Source organism: Sciurus vulgaris (genome assembly GCF_902686455.1).
Source record: "Sciurus vulgaris genome assembly, chromosome: 3".
Classification (NCBI taxonomy): Eukaryota; Metazoa; Chordata; class Mammalia; order Rodentia; family Sciuridae; genus Sciurus; species Sciurus vulgaris.
In genome coordinates, this window is record NC_136463.1 from 178,548,526 (window position 1) to 178,561,252 (window position 12,727).

General features: G+C 42.3%; 1 protein-coding gene across 1 annotated transcript in view; it reads right to left on the reverse strand.

The window, feature by feature from the left end:
• Nucleotides 1-8,299: 8,299 nt before the first annotated feature.
• LOC306656993 (uncharacterized protein) overlaps nt 8,300-12,727 on the reverse strand; it is a gene marked incomplete at both ends in the record, with an annotated part of 37,623 nt that continues 33,195 nt past the window's right edge. Inside the window, one exon of the mRNA XM_079132657.1 lies at nt 8,300-8,595. Within this exon, the coding sequence (XP_078988783.1) occupies nt 8,300-8,595 (296 nt within the window). The remainder of the gene's footprint in view (nt 8,596-12,727) is intronic.

Consider the following 12,727-nt stretch of genomic DNA (forward strand, 5'->3'; position numbering starts at 1 on the left):
CAAACCATCCTAAGAGATTTTAGGTGACAAGGAACACCACAAAAACCCTGAAGCCTTTAACCCTGGCTTAAAAAAAAAAAAAAAAAAGTATGTAAAATTCTGTACTAATTGGACATATCCATCTTCAACACTATTTTATACTCTCACCCTCTCTTTCCTTGCTCATCATGACACATTAAGAAAAGAAAATTACAGATTGGTATCCCTGATGAACACAGATGCAAAAAAGTCTTAATAAAATATTAGCAATCTGCATTCAAAAACACATTATGAAGATTGTACACCATGATCAAGTTGGTTTCATTCCAGTGATGCAAAGTTGTTTCAACCTGTGTAAATTAATAAGTGAGATTCATCACATAAATAGAAGCAAGGACATAAATCACACAATCATCTCAATAGATGCAGAAAAAGTTTTTGACAAAATTTAGCATCTACTGATATTAAAAACGCTGAAAATGTAGGGATAGAAGAAACCACCTCAGCATTATAAAGGCTATAGATGACAAATCCAAAGCTAACATCGGATCAAACAGAGGAAAACCGAAAGCATTTCCTTGAAAATCAGGAACAAGACAAGGATGTCCACTCTCACTACTCCTATTCAATATAGTTATTGAAATTCTAGCTACAGCAATCAGGCAAGAGAAGGAAATCAATGGGATACAAATAGGAAAAGAAGAAGTCAAATTTTCTTTGTCGCTGAAAGCATGATTCTGTACTTAGAAAACCCAAAATGTTCCACCAGGAGACTTCTGGAGCTGATGAACAAATTCAGCAAAGTAGCAGGATACAAGATCAATATACAAAAATCAATAGTTTTTCTGCAGCATAGAAGAAAAGAAAGAAAGAAAAGAAATTGCTTGGGAATAAATCATCTAACCAAAGAGGTGAAAGATGTCTACATTGAAAATCATAGAACAATGAAGAAAGAAATTGAAGAAGATCTTAGAATATGAAAAGAATTCCCATATTCTTGGATTGGCAGAACAAATATTATTAAAATGGCCATATTACCAAAAACAATATACAGTCAATACAATCCCCATCAAAATACCAATATTTTCATGAAACGAGAGAAAGCAGTCTTAAAATTCATATGGAAGAATAAAAGACCCAGAATAGACACAGCAAGGCTGGATGGAGTTATAGTTCAGTAGTACAGTACTTGCATAACAAGTTTAAGACCACAGGATCAATTTCTAGCTCACGTACACGTGCACCCGTGTGTGCGTGCACGCACACACACACACACATATACATATAACACAGCAACACTGAACAGCTGGGTTTCACAATACCTGATTTCAAATTGTGCTGAAGAGCTATATGATTACAAAACATCATGGTATTGACAAAAAAAGACATGGAGACCAATGGAATAGAATAGAAGACACAGAGACAAATGCAAATAGATATAGTCATCTCATCCTTGATAAAGGTGCCAAAAACATATGCTGGAGAAAAGACAGTAGAAAACTGGATATCCATGTGTAGAAAAATAGAACTAGATCCTCATCTATCATCCTACACAAAAACCAACTCAAAGTGGACCAAAGACCTAGAAATTAGACCAGAAACACTGCGACTGCCAGAACAGGGTTGACACACCAAAATACTGGCGCAGCACCGACTTCCTTAACAAGACTCCTAAAGCTCAAGGAAGAAAACCAAGAATCAATAACTGGGATGGCTTCAAATTAAAAAGCTTCTGCACAGCAAAGAAAACAACTAAGAACGTGAAGAGAAAGCCTACAGAATGAGAAAATCTAGGCCAACTCCTCTTCTGACCGAGATTAATATCCAGAATATATATATACACACACACATATATATATACTACTCAAAAAATTTAACAACAAAAATAAATAAACCAATCAATAAATAGGAAAAGAACTAAATAGACATTTCTCCAAAGAAGAAATGCAAATGGCCAAGAAATACATGAAAAAATGCTCAGTCTCCTTAGCATCAGGGAAATGCAAATCAAAACTAGAGATTTCATCCCACTCCAGTTAGATGGAAATCATCAAAACTACAAATCATAATAAATGCTGGTAAGGATGTGGGGTAAAAGACATACTTACACACTGTTGGTGGGACTGCAAATTAGTGCAATCACTTTGGAAAGTATCATGCACATTCCTCAAAAGACTAGAAATGGACCCACCATATAACCCAGCTGTCCCTTTCCTTGGTATTTACTCCAAAGAACTAAAATTTGCATACCATAGAGATATATGTATATCAAGGTTTATAGCAGCACATTTTACAATAGTCAAGTTATGGAACCAGCCTAAATGTCTCTCAATAGAAGACTGGATAAAGAAAATGTGATTATGTATACACAAAGAAGTTATACTTAGCCATGAAGAAGAATGGAAATTATGGCATTTGCTGGTAAATGCATGGATTTGATAAATATTCTTTAAAAACATTTTCTTGTAATTGATGACCAAGGAAAATATTTTATTTAAATGAAATTTTGAATTTTTCTTAATTCTTACTGGTCTACTTGATTGCATGCACATCTATTTGCTATTAGTTAATAAATGAGGCAATAATTAAAGCTTCATAGCTAATAAAAAACAGATTCATGTGTTTCTGTAACACAGATGACTAGAGGGGCATACAAATAAAAAATGCTTTCCTTTGAATGTTATTATTAAAGTTATCTAATTTAGTAAGTGACTTAGACTCTCAGAAAACTAGTATGGTGCCCTATGATCCACTAATAATCCTTTACGTCCCCTCCACTCCACAAAAAAAATCTTGCTATAAACAAAGCATTTCACACAACTTCAAAAGGTGTGTTGTTCAGTAAACTGGCCAAAGAGTCCTGTTTCTGATCAAAACCACAGCAAGAGTAGAAATGAATGACTGGGAATCCCACGCTGTGGATACTGCTTTATCACTGAGAGAGTATGGTTCCTTTTTACTTGTAGGAGGCATTTTCTGATGAATTAACCATCGCTACCCTAGTTATGTGTATGCTCTGCATATATTCCTAACAAACTCACAAAACGGTGGTGGCCAGCTTCGATAGAAAGTCAACCAACCAAACCTAGCCATGAAAATGCAGTGTGGACCTTGGTCAAAGGCACAGTGTGGTGGTTAGTGGGAAGAAGTTTTGCTTCAAGGAGAAACTACGGGATGTTTAAGCTATTTTATAGCTCCATAACTGTAATAACTGAGAGCAGAGTGAAATAATGCTTGTTTATAGTCATGCAAATACATTTTATCCAATAAAGGGACAACATTCTTTGCCCTGTCCCATGGACAATGAGTGTCAATATTCCCAATCTATAGCGCATGACATATCTATATTGCATTACTTATATTCAGTATTCCTATACAGTTCTATAACTGTATCCATCATTTGGATTCTCCTTCCATCTGGTTGTAACAACCTTATATGTTCCCTCATTAATTAGTTATACAAAATCTTTAACACACATTCATTTTTATACCTGCAAATGAGTCATGACTTTACATTTCTTTGAAAGTTATCTTTTAATATCTTTTAATATTCATCAGTCTTCTAGCCTATCCAAATAAACTCCCATTTATTCCTCTGAATTGAAATAAGTTGCTACTAGTTGTTAAATTATTAAATCAGTTTTAACATTTTGATACCTCACTGTGAACCTTCCCAAATTTGAAATTTTTTTGTTGTCCCCTCTCTCCAGGTTTGGGTTTGCAGTGGCCAGTGTGGTTCAGTGGAAAGAGCTTGACTTTGGAGTCTGACAGCTAGGCTCCATCCCTGTTTATGGTATGTACATAACCTCTCCAAGACTCCTTTTAAAATACAGGTGATTATACCTCCATCACAAGGCAGTCTTGGGAAGTGCTCATTCCTGTTCTTAGCAAATGACAGATATCTATAGACCTTCCTTCCCATTCTTTCTCATGCAGGTACACAGTGCAAATTCAGTCAGAATTGGTAATTCTGTGCTAAGTCCAGGGACAGTAATCACAGAAAGGTACACGGTAGATAATTTTCCTTTAACTGCTAAGGCCAAGAAATTCATCTCTGACTAGTTATACCTGTTAAATAAAAGAAGCAGGAGTCCACTGTTTCAGACTGAGCCCCTGAACTAGGGTCTCAAAGACAGGCTACAAATAAAAATGGAGTCACTTGTGCCAAAGTTCCAAGCTGAAACTAAGCAGTTTATCTGAATGAAGTTCCTTCTGCTTTAATTCTTACATAAAAGAAGTAACCTGAAATAATGTGATGCTAGCAATCAGTTGTTTTTCTGTTCTTCTGTCTTTGTCCCCACCTGGCAAAGTAACTTTAAAGTGACCCATGGATTCTTTGTTTTGATTGGGTTTTCTTCGCTCTTCCTCTGCCTCAGCCCATTGGAACACTTACTCCATGTTATGGAATGAAGTGTTGCTCAATTCTAGAATAGAAAATAAAACCAATTAAGATACAAAGTTAAACTGCAGTAATTTTGCACTTGGACATTATTGAATTACATTTCCACTCCATAACTTCTTGTTCTGTTATCAAATATGACTGAACAAAACTGGTATTTCTGTCCATTTCATTTACTTTTAAAACAGTATAAAGAAAAATATATCTGGAAAATTAGTTCTGTTTTGGTCTATTTAAGACAAATGCCTTAATGAAGAAATGCATTTTGCCTTAGCAGAAAATATTGGGTTCCGAGCTGGGGATATAGGTCAATTGGTAGAGTGCTTACCCTGCATGCACCAGGCACTGGGTTCAATCCACAGCACAGCCCCCCACACACCCAAAACTGGGTTCTGATATTGAGTAGGAGCCAATCACCTGTATGACAGTAATTTTAAAAACCATTATTTCCTTCACCCTTTCAAACTTGAAGGGCGCCATAGGCTTAACCTTCTGGCATTTTCGGCTGCAATCCTGACTGGATAAATAGATGTTACACATGTTAACTGATGATCAGGTATCTCTTCCAGGGCAGTTACTGAAAGACTTGGTTGTGGTTAGTTTCAATTAGAGCAGTTCTCAACAGAGTCTCGCTTCTCTTCATTTCACATTCACCTCTCTTTTCCTCACTAGGAAGGACCTTTGCCCCATCTTTGGATTGGGACCTGGAATTTTGTGTTAAAATTACTTTTCAGTTGGAACCTGTCAACACGGGTGTAGCCATGGGAGTTGCTAATACCTTGACCAGAATCGTGATTGCATTTAATCCGCTTTTCCAGATGGTTGCACAGAGACTTCCAGCCACTCTTGGCTGGGCGGAACCCAGCCCGGGGCGCCAGAACCCGAAGGTCTACGGCAGGCAGCACTGGCAGGAGCTGCCTGGCCTGCAGGGCCGGCGGACCGCGCAGCTGCAGTTAGCTCCAGACTGAGAGGGGGAAGGCTGCGCCTGCGGGCGCAGCTGTTTCTCCTACTAACTCCCCCAGAGGTTTCCTACCTGGAGAAGCGGGGGTCGCTCCCTGGCCCCCAACAACCACGGGCGGCCATAGGCGGGCCCAGGAGATGAGTAAGGCGGGGGCGGGGCCGTCGAGGCGCACCCCGGACCAGAGGCCACGCCCCAACTTTGCATATGCTCATTAGGTTCCTAGGCCAATCCTAGCTGTGATCCCTGTTTTGCATAGACAAAAGCAGTAGCGTTAATAAGTAAAGAAGCCTAGACCTTAGTTGGGACATCTGGCTCCAGAGCCAATATTTTCAATCTGTGTGTGTGTGTGTGTGTGTGTGTGTGTGTGTGTGTGTCCCTTTGAGAGTCTTCTGATACAAATAGTTCATATATTAAAGTGATACTTATTAAGCGGATTTTTTTTTAAACAACGTTCTTACTGGTTAAAATGGAAAAATTTTAAGTAACTTTTTGTTTAACTGTTGATGGAATTAAAAACACTCTCTAAACATAGACACTGTCTGATTTCAAATCTTACTAGCAGAAATTGGATTGGTGAAAGGTCCGCTCTGTGTCTTGCATACCTGTCCCACTGGTTTGGACTTTGTGTGCTCACCCTCCTGAGATTTGTGAGAAGTCCGTAGATTACTGAGCTACTTGTTGTGCAACGTGTTATCTTTGCTAATTGCTGTGCTCTACAGGAGAACACTGTGAAGCTTTCTGAGACCTGAAGGTGCCCCCATTTCCTCCACACCTCTCCAGGAGAGATGACCTTGTGTGTGATCTTGAGGAGTTTACTTCTATTTCTCTATTTCATAGCCACAATCTAAGTCAGAGATGAGAAGGAACTCATTCACAGCAACATAGTGACAACTTTGCAAATGAGATGGTGTGAGATCTGAATTTTATTCCATGTGATACATCCATGGGAAGGGCAAGGGTGGGGTCATGAGTCACAGGGGATTGGATATCTGTTGATAATTGTTGATTTGGGTGATGGGTCTTAGAAATTTATTGTACTGTATCCACTTTTGTGTATGTTTGGCATTTTTCCATAATAAAAAAATGTTTTTTAAAAAGAACGACTCACTAAAAAGTTCTTTATTAGCAGGACATGGTGGTGCGTGTCTGTAATCCCAGAAATTCCAGAGGCTGAAGCAGGAATATCACAAGTTCAAGACCAGCCTTAGCAACTTTGTGAGACTATCATCAACTTAATGAGACCCTGTTTCAAAATAAAAAGAATTAAAAGGCCTAGGAATGTAGCTCAGTGGTAAAGTGTACCTGGGTTCAAGCTTCAGGAAGAAGTGGGGGGGGGGGAGGGGAAGAGGGAAGGGGGAGGAGGAGGAGGAAGGTGGGATGGGGAGAGGGAGGAGGAGAAGGAGTTGTTATTTGCTGAGTATATGCTATGTGCCAGAAACTGTTCTAGATGCTCGGATACATCCATGAACAAAGTTCAAAATATCTGTAGTAAGGAATTTACATTCTGGTTGAGAAGCGGGATGCAGTAGAGGGAACAAGATTAAACATAAATTCATGAATTTTATGGTATGTTAGGAAGTATTAAGGGCAGTGGAAAAGAAAAATAGAAACGAGGGAAGATCATGTGAGAACCTCTATCTGATGAATGAAAGGATTAGGGCCTGAGACTTGGGGTTCTTCCTTCATCCTACAGGGGAGACTGGATAGGAACAGAAGAAGGGGTAAGAGAACAGCAGTGGGGAGAGGAACTGTATTAGGAAGGAGAGAAGAAAGCCAGGGGAGGAAGTATGTTGGGGAGCAGGGAGTGGTCAGTTGTGTCTGATGTTATGGAGGCCAAATGAAACCCGGTGGGGAAGAGTCAGCTTATCTAGCAGGTGAATGTGCTCAGCAATGTGGCTACGCTGGTGCACACAAAAATCTACTTGAGTAGTTGGTGTGAGTAGAGACCTGGTGACCAAGCAGAGATCTGACATTAGGACGCTGTTAGTGTAGCAGACTCTATTAATTTATCTCTTTCCCTCCTAGAGGCTAACCCATGCTTCAGTAGTAATTGGATTGCAGACGATCAACACGGACATTTGTAGGAGAGGACAAGTGTCCTGTTTGACACTGATGGCCAAAGGCTGGGGATTCACTCTTAATTTCTACCTTCAGTGTAAAGTGCATTATAGGACGCTATGGGACCACACATCCGCTAACTGAAACCTGTCCCAAGTCTTCCAGTGTCACCCAGTGTCCACTGTGCCATTGGCCTCACCCATGCAAGGGAACACATCTTACAAACAGACAAGAAACACAGTAAGATAAGGAGTGACTTTGCAAAAAGTTTATTTCAAAAGTTTCTCTTTTTTTAAACAGAGACGTGGAAATAGGAAAGAAGTTAGTGAAAGTACAACATGAAAGAGCAAAAAATTCATTACCATTAGTAATTTTTTTAAGAAAATGAAGTGTTACCTATCATCACTTTTGGTTGTTAAGCTCATAATAGAAATACTTTTTGTGCGTTGGCACCAGGGATTGAACCCTGGGCACTCTACCGCCGAGCCACATCCCCAGCCCTTTCCAGTTCCACTGTGAGGCAGGATCTCAGTTGCCCAGGCAGCCTGGAACTTGAGATCCTCAGCCTCCCTAGGAGCTAGGATGGCAGGCATGTGCCACGGCACCCGGCTTATAAATATATTTTGACATGAGTGACTAGACTTTTACCATTAAAGTTGATAACGTATGCTAGTATTTTATCTTTTCTTCCAAATGGAGACGCGATTACAAAGATGAAAAAGAATGTGTAGTTCTCAGATGCTCAGTCCTGGAAGACACAGAAGAAAGGGAAAGGAACCGCCCCGAAGCCTCAGGTACAGGGTGGGAAAAAGCAGTCCCCGTGCATCTAAGGGAGAGGGCGGGAGGAAGCCCGGAGGTCGCTGGAGGAAAGTCTTCCACGGGCTCTGAGCAACCAAGGCAGCCTAGCAGCAGCACTGCTTCTTGCAGCAGCACTTCTGCTGGCAGCAGCCCTTCCCGCAGCCGCAGCCACAGGAGCCGCAGCCACAGGAGCTGCAGCAGCTGCGGCGGCAGCAGCAGACCACGGGGGTGCAGCAGCCGCAGCAGCCGCAGCAGCCACAGCAGCCGGAGCAGCAGCCCCCACAGCCACCGCACCCACTGCTGCAGCCACCGCAGCCACCGCAGCCGCCGCAGCCACCGCAGCTGCCGCAGCCACCACAACCTCCACAGCCACAGCAGCCCATGGTGTCAGGAGAGAGGACTCAGGTGCAGTGAGGAGAGGACTCAGGAGAGGACAGGAGGTCTGGAGTCCTTCGCTTCAGGGGCTGTTAAATACAACCTTGGGCCTCCCACGCGGCAGGTGCCACTTCCTTGTCCCTCAGGGAATTTCGTAAGACCCTGGGCGTATTTCCTCGTGGAACCCCCCTCACCTTACAGAACTGCTTATTTTAGCATTTACTTCCTCAAGTTGTGGTTCCAATAAAAACACGTTTCTAAAATATTCAGCCCTGCTTTAATCTAAGCCTCCGAGCGCGCGCGCCACCGCTGCGTCTCGTTGGATGAGAGCGCGGGCGGTTCCGGTTCCCACGGGTCGCAGGCTCCGCCCTGGTGAAGGCTGCGGCCTCGCAGGGCCTCGTCTGTTATCACGTGCTCTGCCTTGTGAAGGAGGAGCTGGCGTCTTGAGGAGTGGCAAAGCCCCGATGTCTCTTCCCACACGTCCCGAGGTTTTGAGCCGGAACGTCCATTTTTTCACTTATTTTCAGGTTGATGTTTGTCCCCCATTATTTGTCAAAATGCAGGATACAGAATCGCCCTGGGATTGGAGGCCTTGTCATGATGTATTTCAAAATGAGGGCTTATGTCTCCCTTTTCTTGTCATTAATTGTAGGGAGGGGGTGATGGAGCCAAAAGCCCCTGTTACTAGCTGGCTTCATGTCCTTTAGAAGACACCACCACTCTGTGACTCAGTTTCTTTCACTGAAATGAAATCATGTTAAGTTAAAACACTTTGTTTTTGTGACAGTTTTAGGGTGGTCGCAGAGTCCAGGGGAAGTAGAGGGAGCCCCTGTGTTCCTGGTGCATGCCACCTCCTCTCTGTCACCATCCCTCCCAGCGGGGGCCGCTTGCTATTGTGAATGAACCGCGTTGTCATATCATCACCTGAAGTCGGGAGTTCATACTAGATTCCCTCTTGGTATTGCACATTCTGTAGGCTTGGACAAATGTGGAATGATACCCATCCCATATGGATTATAAAGAATAGTGGAGAGTGATAAATAATGGGGATGGGGGTGAGGAGGGAGAGAAGAATGGGAGAACTTTAGATTATGTAGAAGGAAATGAGAGGGAGGGGGTATAAAAATGGTAGACCGAGACAGACATCATTACCCTATGTACATGTATGCTTACACGAATGGTACGAACCTACATCGTGTACAACCATAGAAACGAAATGATGTACCCCATTTGTGTACAATGAATCAAAATGCAGTCTGTAAAAAATTAAAATTTAAAGAAAAAAAAAAAAAAGAATAGTTTTGCTGTCTGAAGTCCGCTGTGCTCTCCTTACTCATCTCTTCCTGAAAAACAGTGGTGTGTGTGTGTGTGTGTGTGTGTGTGTGTGTGTGTGTGTGTGTGTCTATAGGTTTTGACAGCATAGGATTGACTCATGGGCACTCTCCACTGAGCTACATCCCCAATCCTTTTTATCTTTTATTTTGAAATAGGTTCTCACCAACTTGGCATAGTTGGGCTTGAACTTGTGATCATTCTGCCTTAGCCACTGGGCTTGCTGGGATTACTTGTCTGTGCCATTGCACCTGGTTAATCGTTTTTCTGTCTCTTTAGTGTTGCCTTTATCAGGTGTCATGTAGTTGGAGTCATAATTCAGGTCTAGGTCCTTAAAAAGGTGTATAATTCATGTCCTGCTTAGATTTGTGTTGTTGGGTCTGAAATAATCGCACATTCATCTTGACTACTACTTAACGAGGTCAGGATAACTATAGGAAACTTACTTGGCATACCACTTGAAGCGTCTGCTCCTAGCTGCTGAAGAAGAGAGGAACTGATCCCAAGTACACAACTTCACTCCTGGTATTTCATCACATGTACCCTCATGGTCCTCCCAGGTAGATACTGTTAGCTGCTGTGGTTCAGAGATCAAGGCACATGTAGAGGATTGTACATCTGCTGAGGTCTGAGCCAGGGTTCCAACTCAGCTTTGCCTCACTCTGGCTGAGCTCAAGGAAGGAGTCCAGAGTCCTTTCCAGTTGAAGATGGCTCTGTTTCCTCAGGACCTACAACTCCACCTAAAGGGCTACATTTTATTTGTTCATTTATAACTTTGGAAGCCAACATCAGTAGCAGGGATTACAATTTTGTGTATGTGTCAGATTAAACCTGTTTTTTTGTGGAACAATGGCTAGTTGAGGCATGCTTCTCTGGGAAAATGCCTGCAGGTGTCACTGATGCCCAGTCACCCATCCCTTATGGAAGAGCGCCTTCTTGCTCATTACCACTTAGGGACCCTCTGCAAATATCACCTAGATTACAAAACCTCTGGGAACAGAGAATGACCTTCACCCTGAGTTAATTGCCTTGCCAGCTTTTATACTTGTAAGAGTGACACGATCGGTCATTTGCAAAGTCCTTTTTAAAGCAAGACACCTCACCTCCACTCCTTTCTCACCCGTGGTCTCTGGTCATTTTGAGAAGCAGCTTCCTTCCACAGCCTCCCTCACACTGTTAGCGCTTTTCCTCGTCCTCTTTTTTGGATGCATATTCTAGATCATGTAGCCTGTACTCCAAACCAGACCCAGAGCCCTTGATGTCTGGGGTCCTGTTTTATTTCTGTTTCAATCCCCATAATACGAAGACTGAAGCGAATGGACAAAGGAGCAGGTTTGTGGAGGGCAAGGATCTGACCAGGTAAGGAACAGGCGGGAGCACCAGTCGGCACAGGTTGAAATTGCAGGACAGCAAAATTTGGGTAAGGCACCCTCCTGGCCTTGGTTTGGAGTCCCCCTCCTACTTCTTGGAGCATACCTTCTCTCTTTCCCACTACCAGGGTTTCTTGAAAGTGCTTTCAAGCTTCCTGTTGTACTAATACTGTAAACAGCCCAGTGTCCCTGGGCTCCTTCCCCAGGTCCCTGCCTTTTCCACAGTGGCCCTAGGCAGCCAGAGTCAAGGCAAGCCCTCTGGTCCCACAGTTTTGCCGGCTTCTCAGGCTGGCATTTCTCTGCACAGTCACCCCTGCCTCTTACGGGTTGGTAGGAAGACTCCCTCTTTGTTAAGGTCTGGCTCAGCCTTCCCCTCGGTTTCTCGTTGAAGTGGGATTCTTCATTGGCCTGATTTCTTTTACATGGTCATATCCTGGCCCCACATCAAAGTGCACCTTTGTTTATTCATTCATGGGATTGGCTCCAGGACATGGATACCAGAATCTATAGATGACAGAGTGTTTGCAGCCAACCTCCAGACTTTAAATCATCTCTGAAGACCCTTCTAATACCTAATCTGTATAAGTGTTATGTAAATAGTTGTTACACTGTTTTGTACATGTTCAATAAGAACACATGTTCTTTTTAAAATTCAAAATGGTTTATTATTATTATTATTTTTATTTGTTCTAGTTATACATGACAATAGACTGCATTTTGACACATCATACATCAATGGTGTATAACTTCTCATTCTTCAGGTTGTACTTGATGTAGAATCACACTGGTCGTGTAATTATATATGTATATAGGGTAATAATTTCCAGTGCATTCTACTATTCTTCCTACCCCCATACCCACTCTGCTCCTTTTAGTCCCCACTGGACTATTTTGATCCATGATTGGCTGAATCTGTAGATATGGAACCTGCAGGTATAGAGGGCTGCCTCCTCTCTCCTTCCTGCAGGGGTGAAAGATTGAATGCCAGTCATGATGGCTAACAAAACAGCATAGACTTCAAAAAATTTTTAATGCTTTGCTTTTTCTACTTCATTTTTCATAAGAGGTGAACATTTTGTTTTTTTGGCATCAATAATGTTTCCTGTGCTACTCTTATTTATTTATTAACAGTGTGGAAATTGAATCCAGGGCCTCCTGCATGCTAGGTAAATTCTGTACCATTGATCTATATTCCCATCCCCAACCTTTTTATTTTGAGACATGGTCTAAGTCTAGCTAAGTTGTCCTGGTGGTCTTTGTGATTCTCCTGCCACAGCCTCTTGTATAGCTGGGATTGTAGATGTCAGCCACTGTTCCTGGAATGTTCTTTTTATTGACAGCCTGACTTCCATGTATGTGACACACAAAAACTCCCAGATGACAGCATAGATCAATCTGCTCCAACAAACTTTCTGAGCACTAACTTCTCCCAAGCGTGGTGCCAGGTGTAAATGA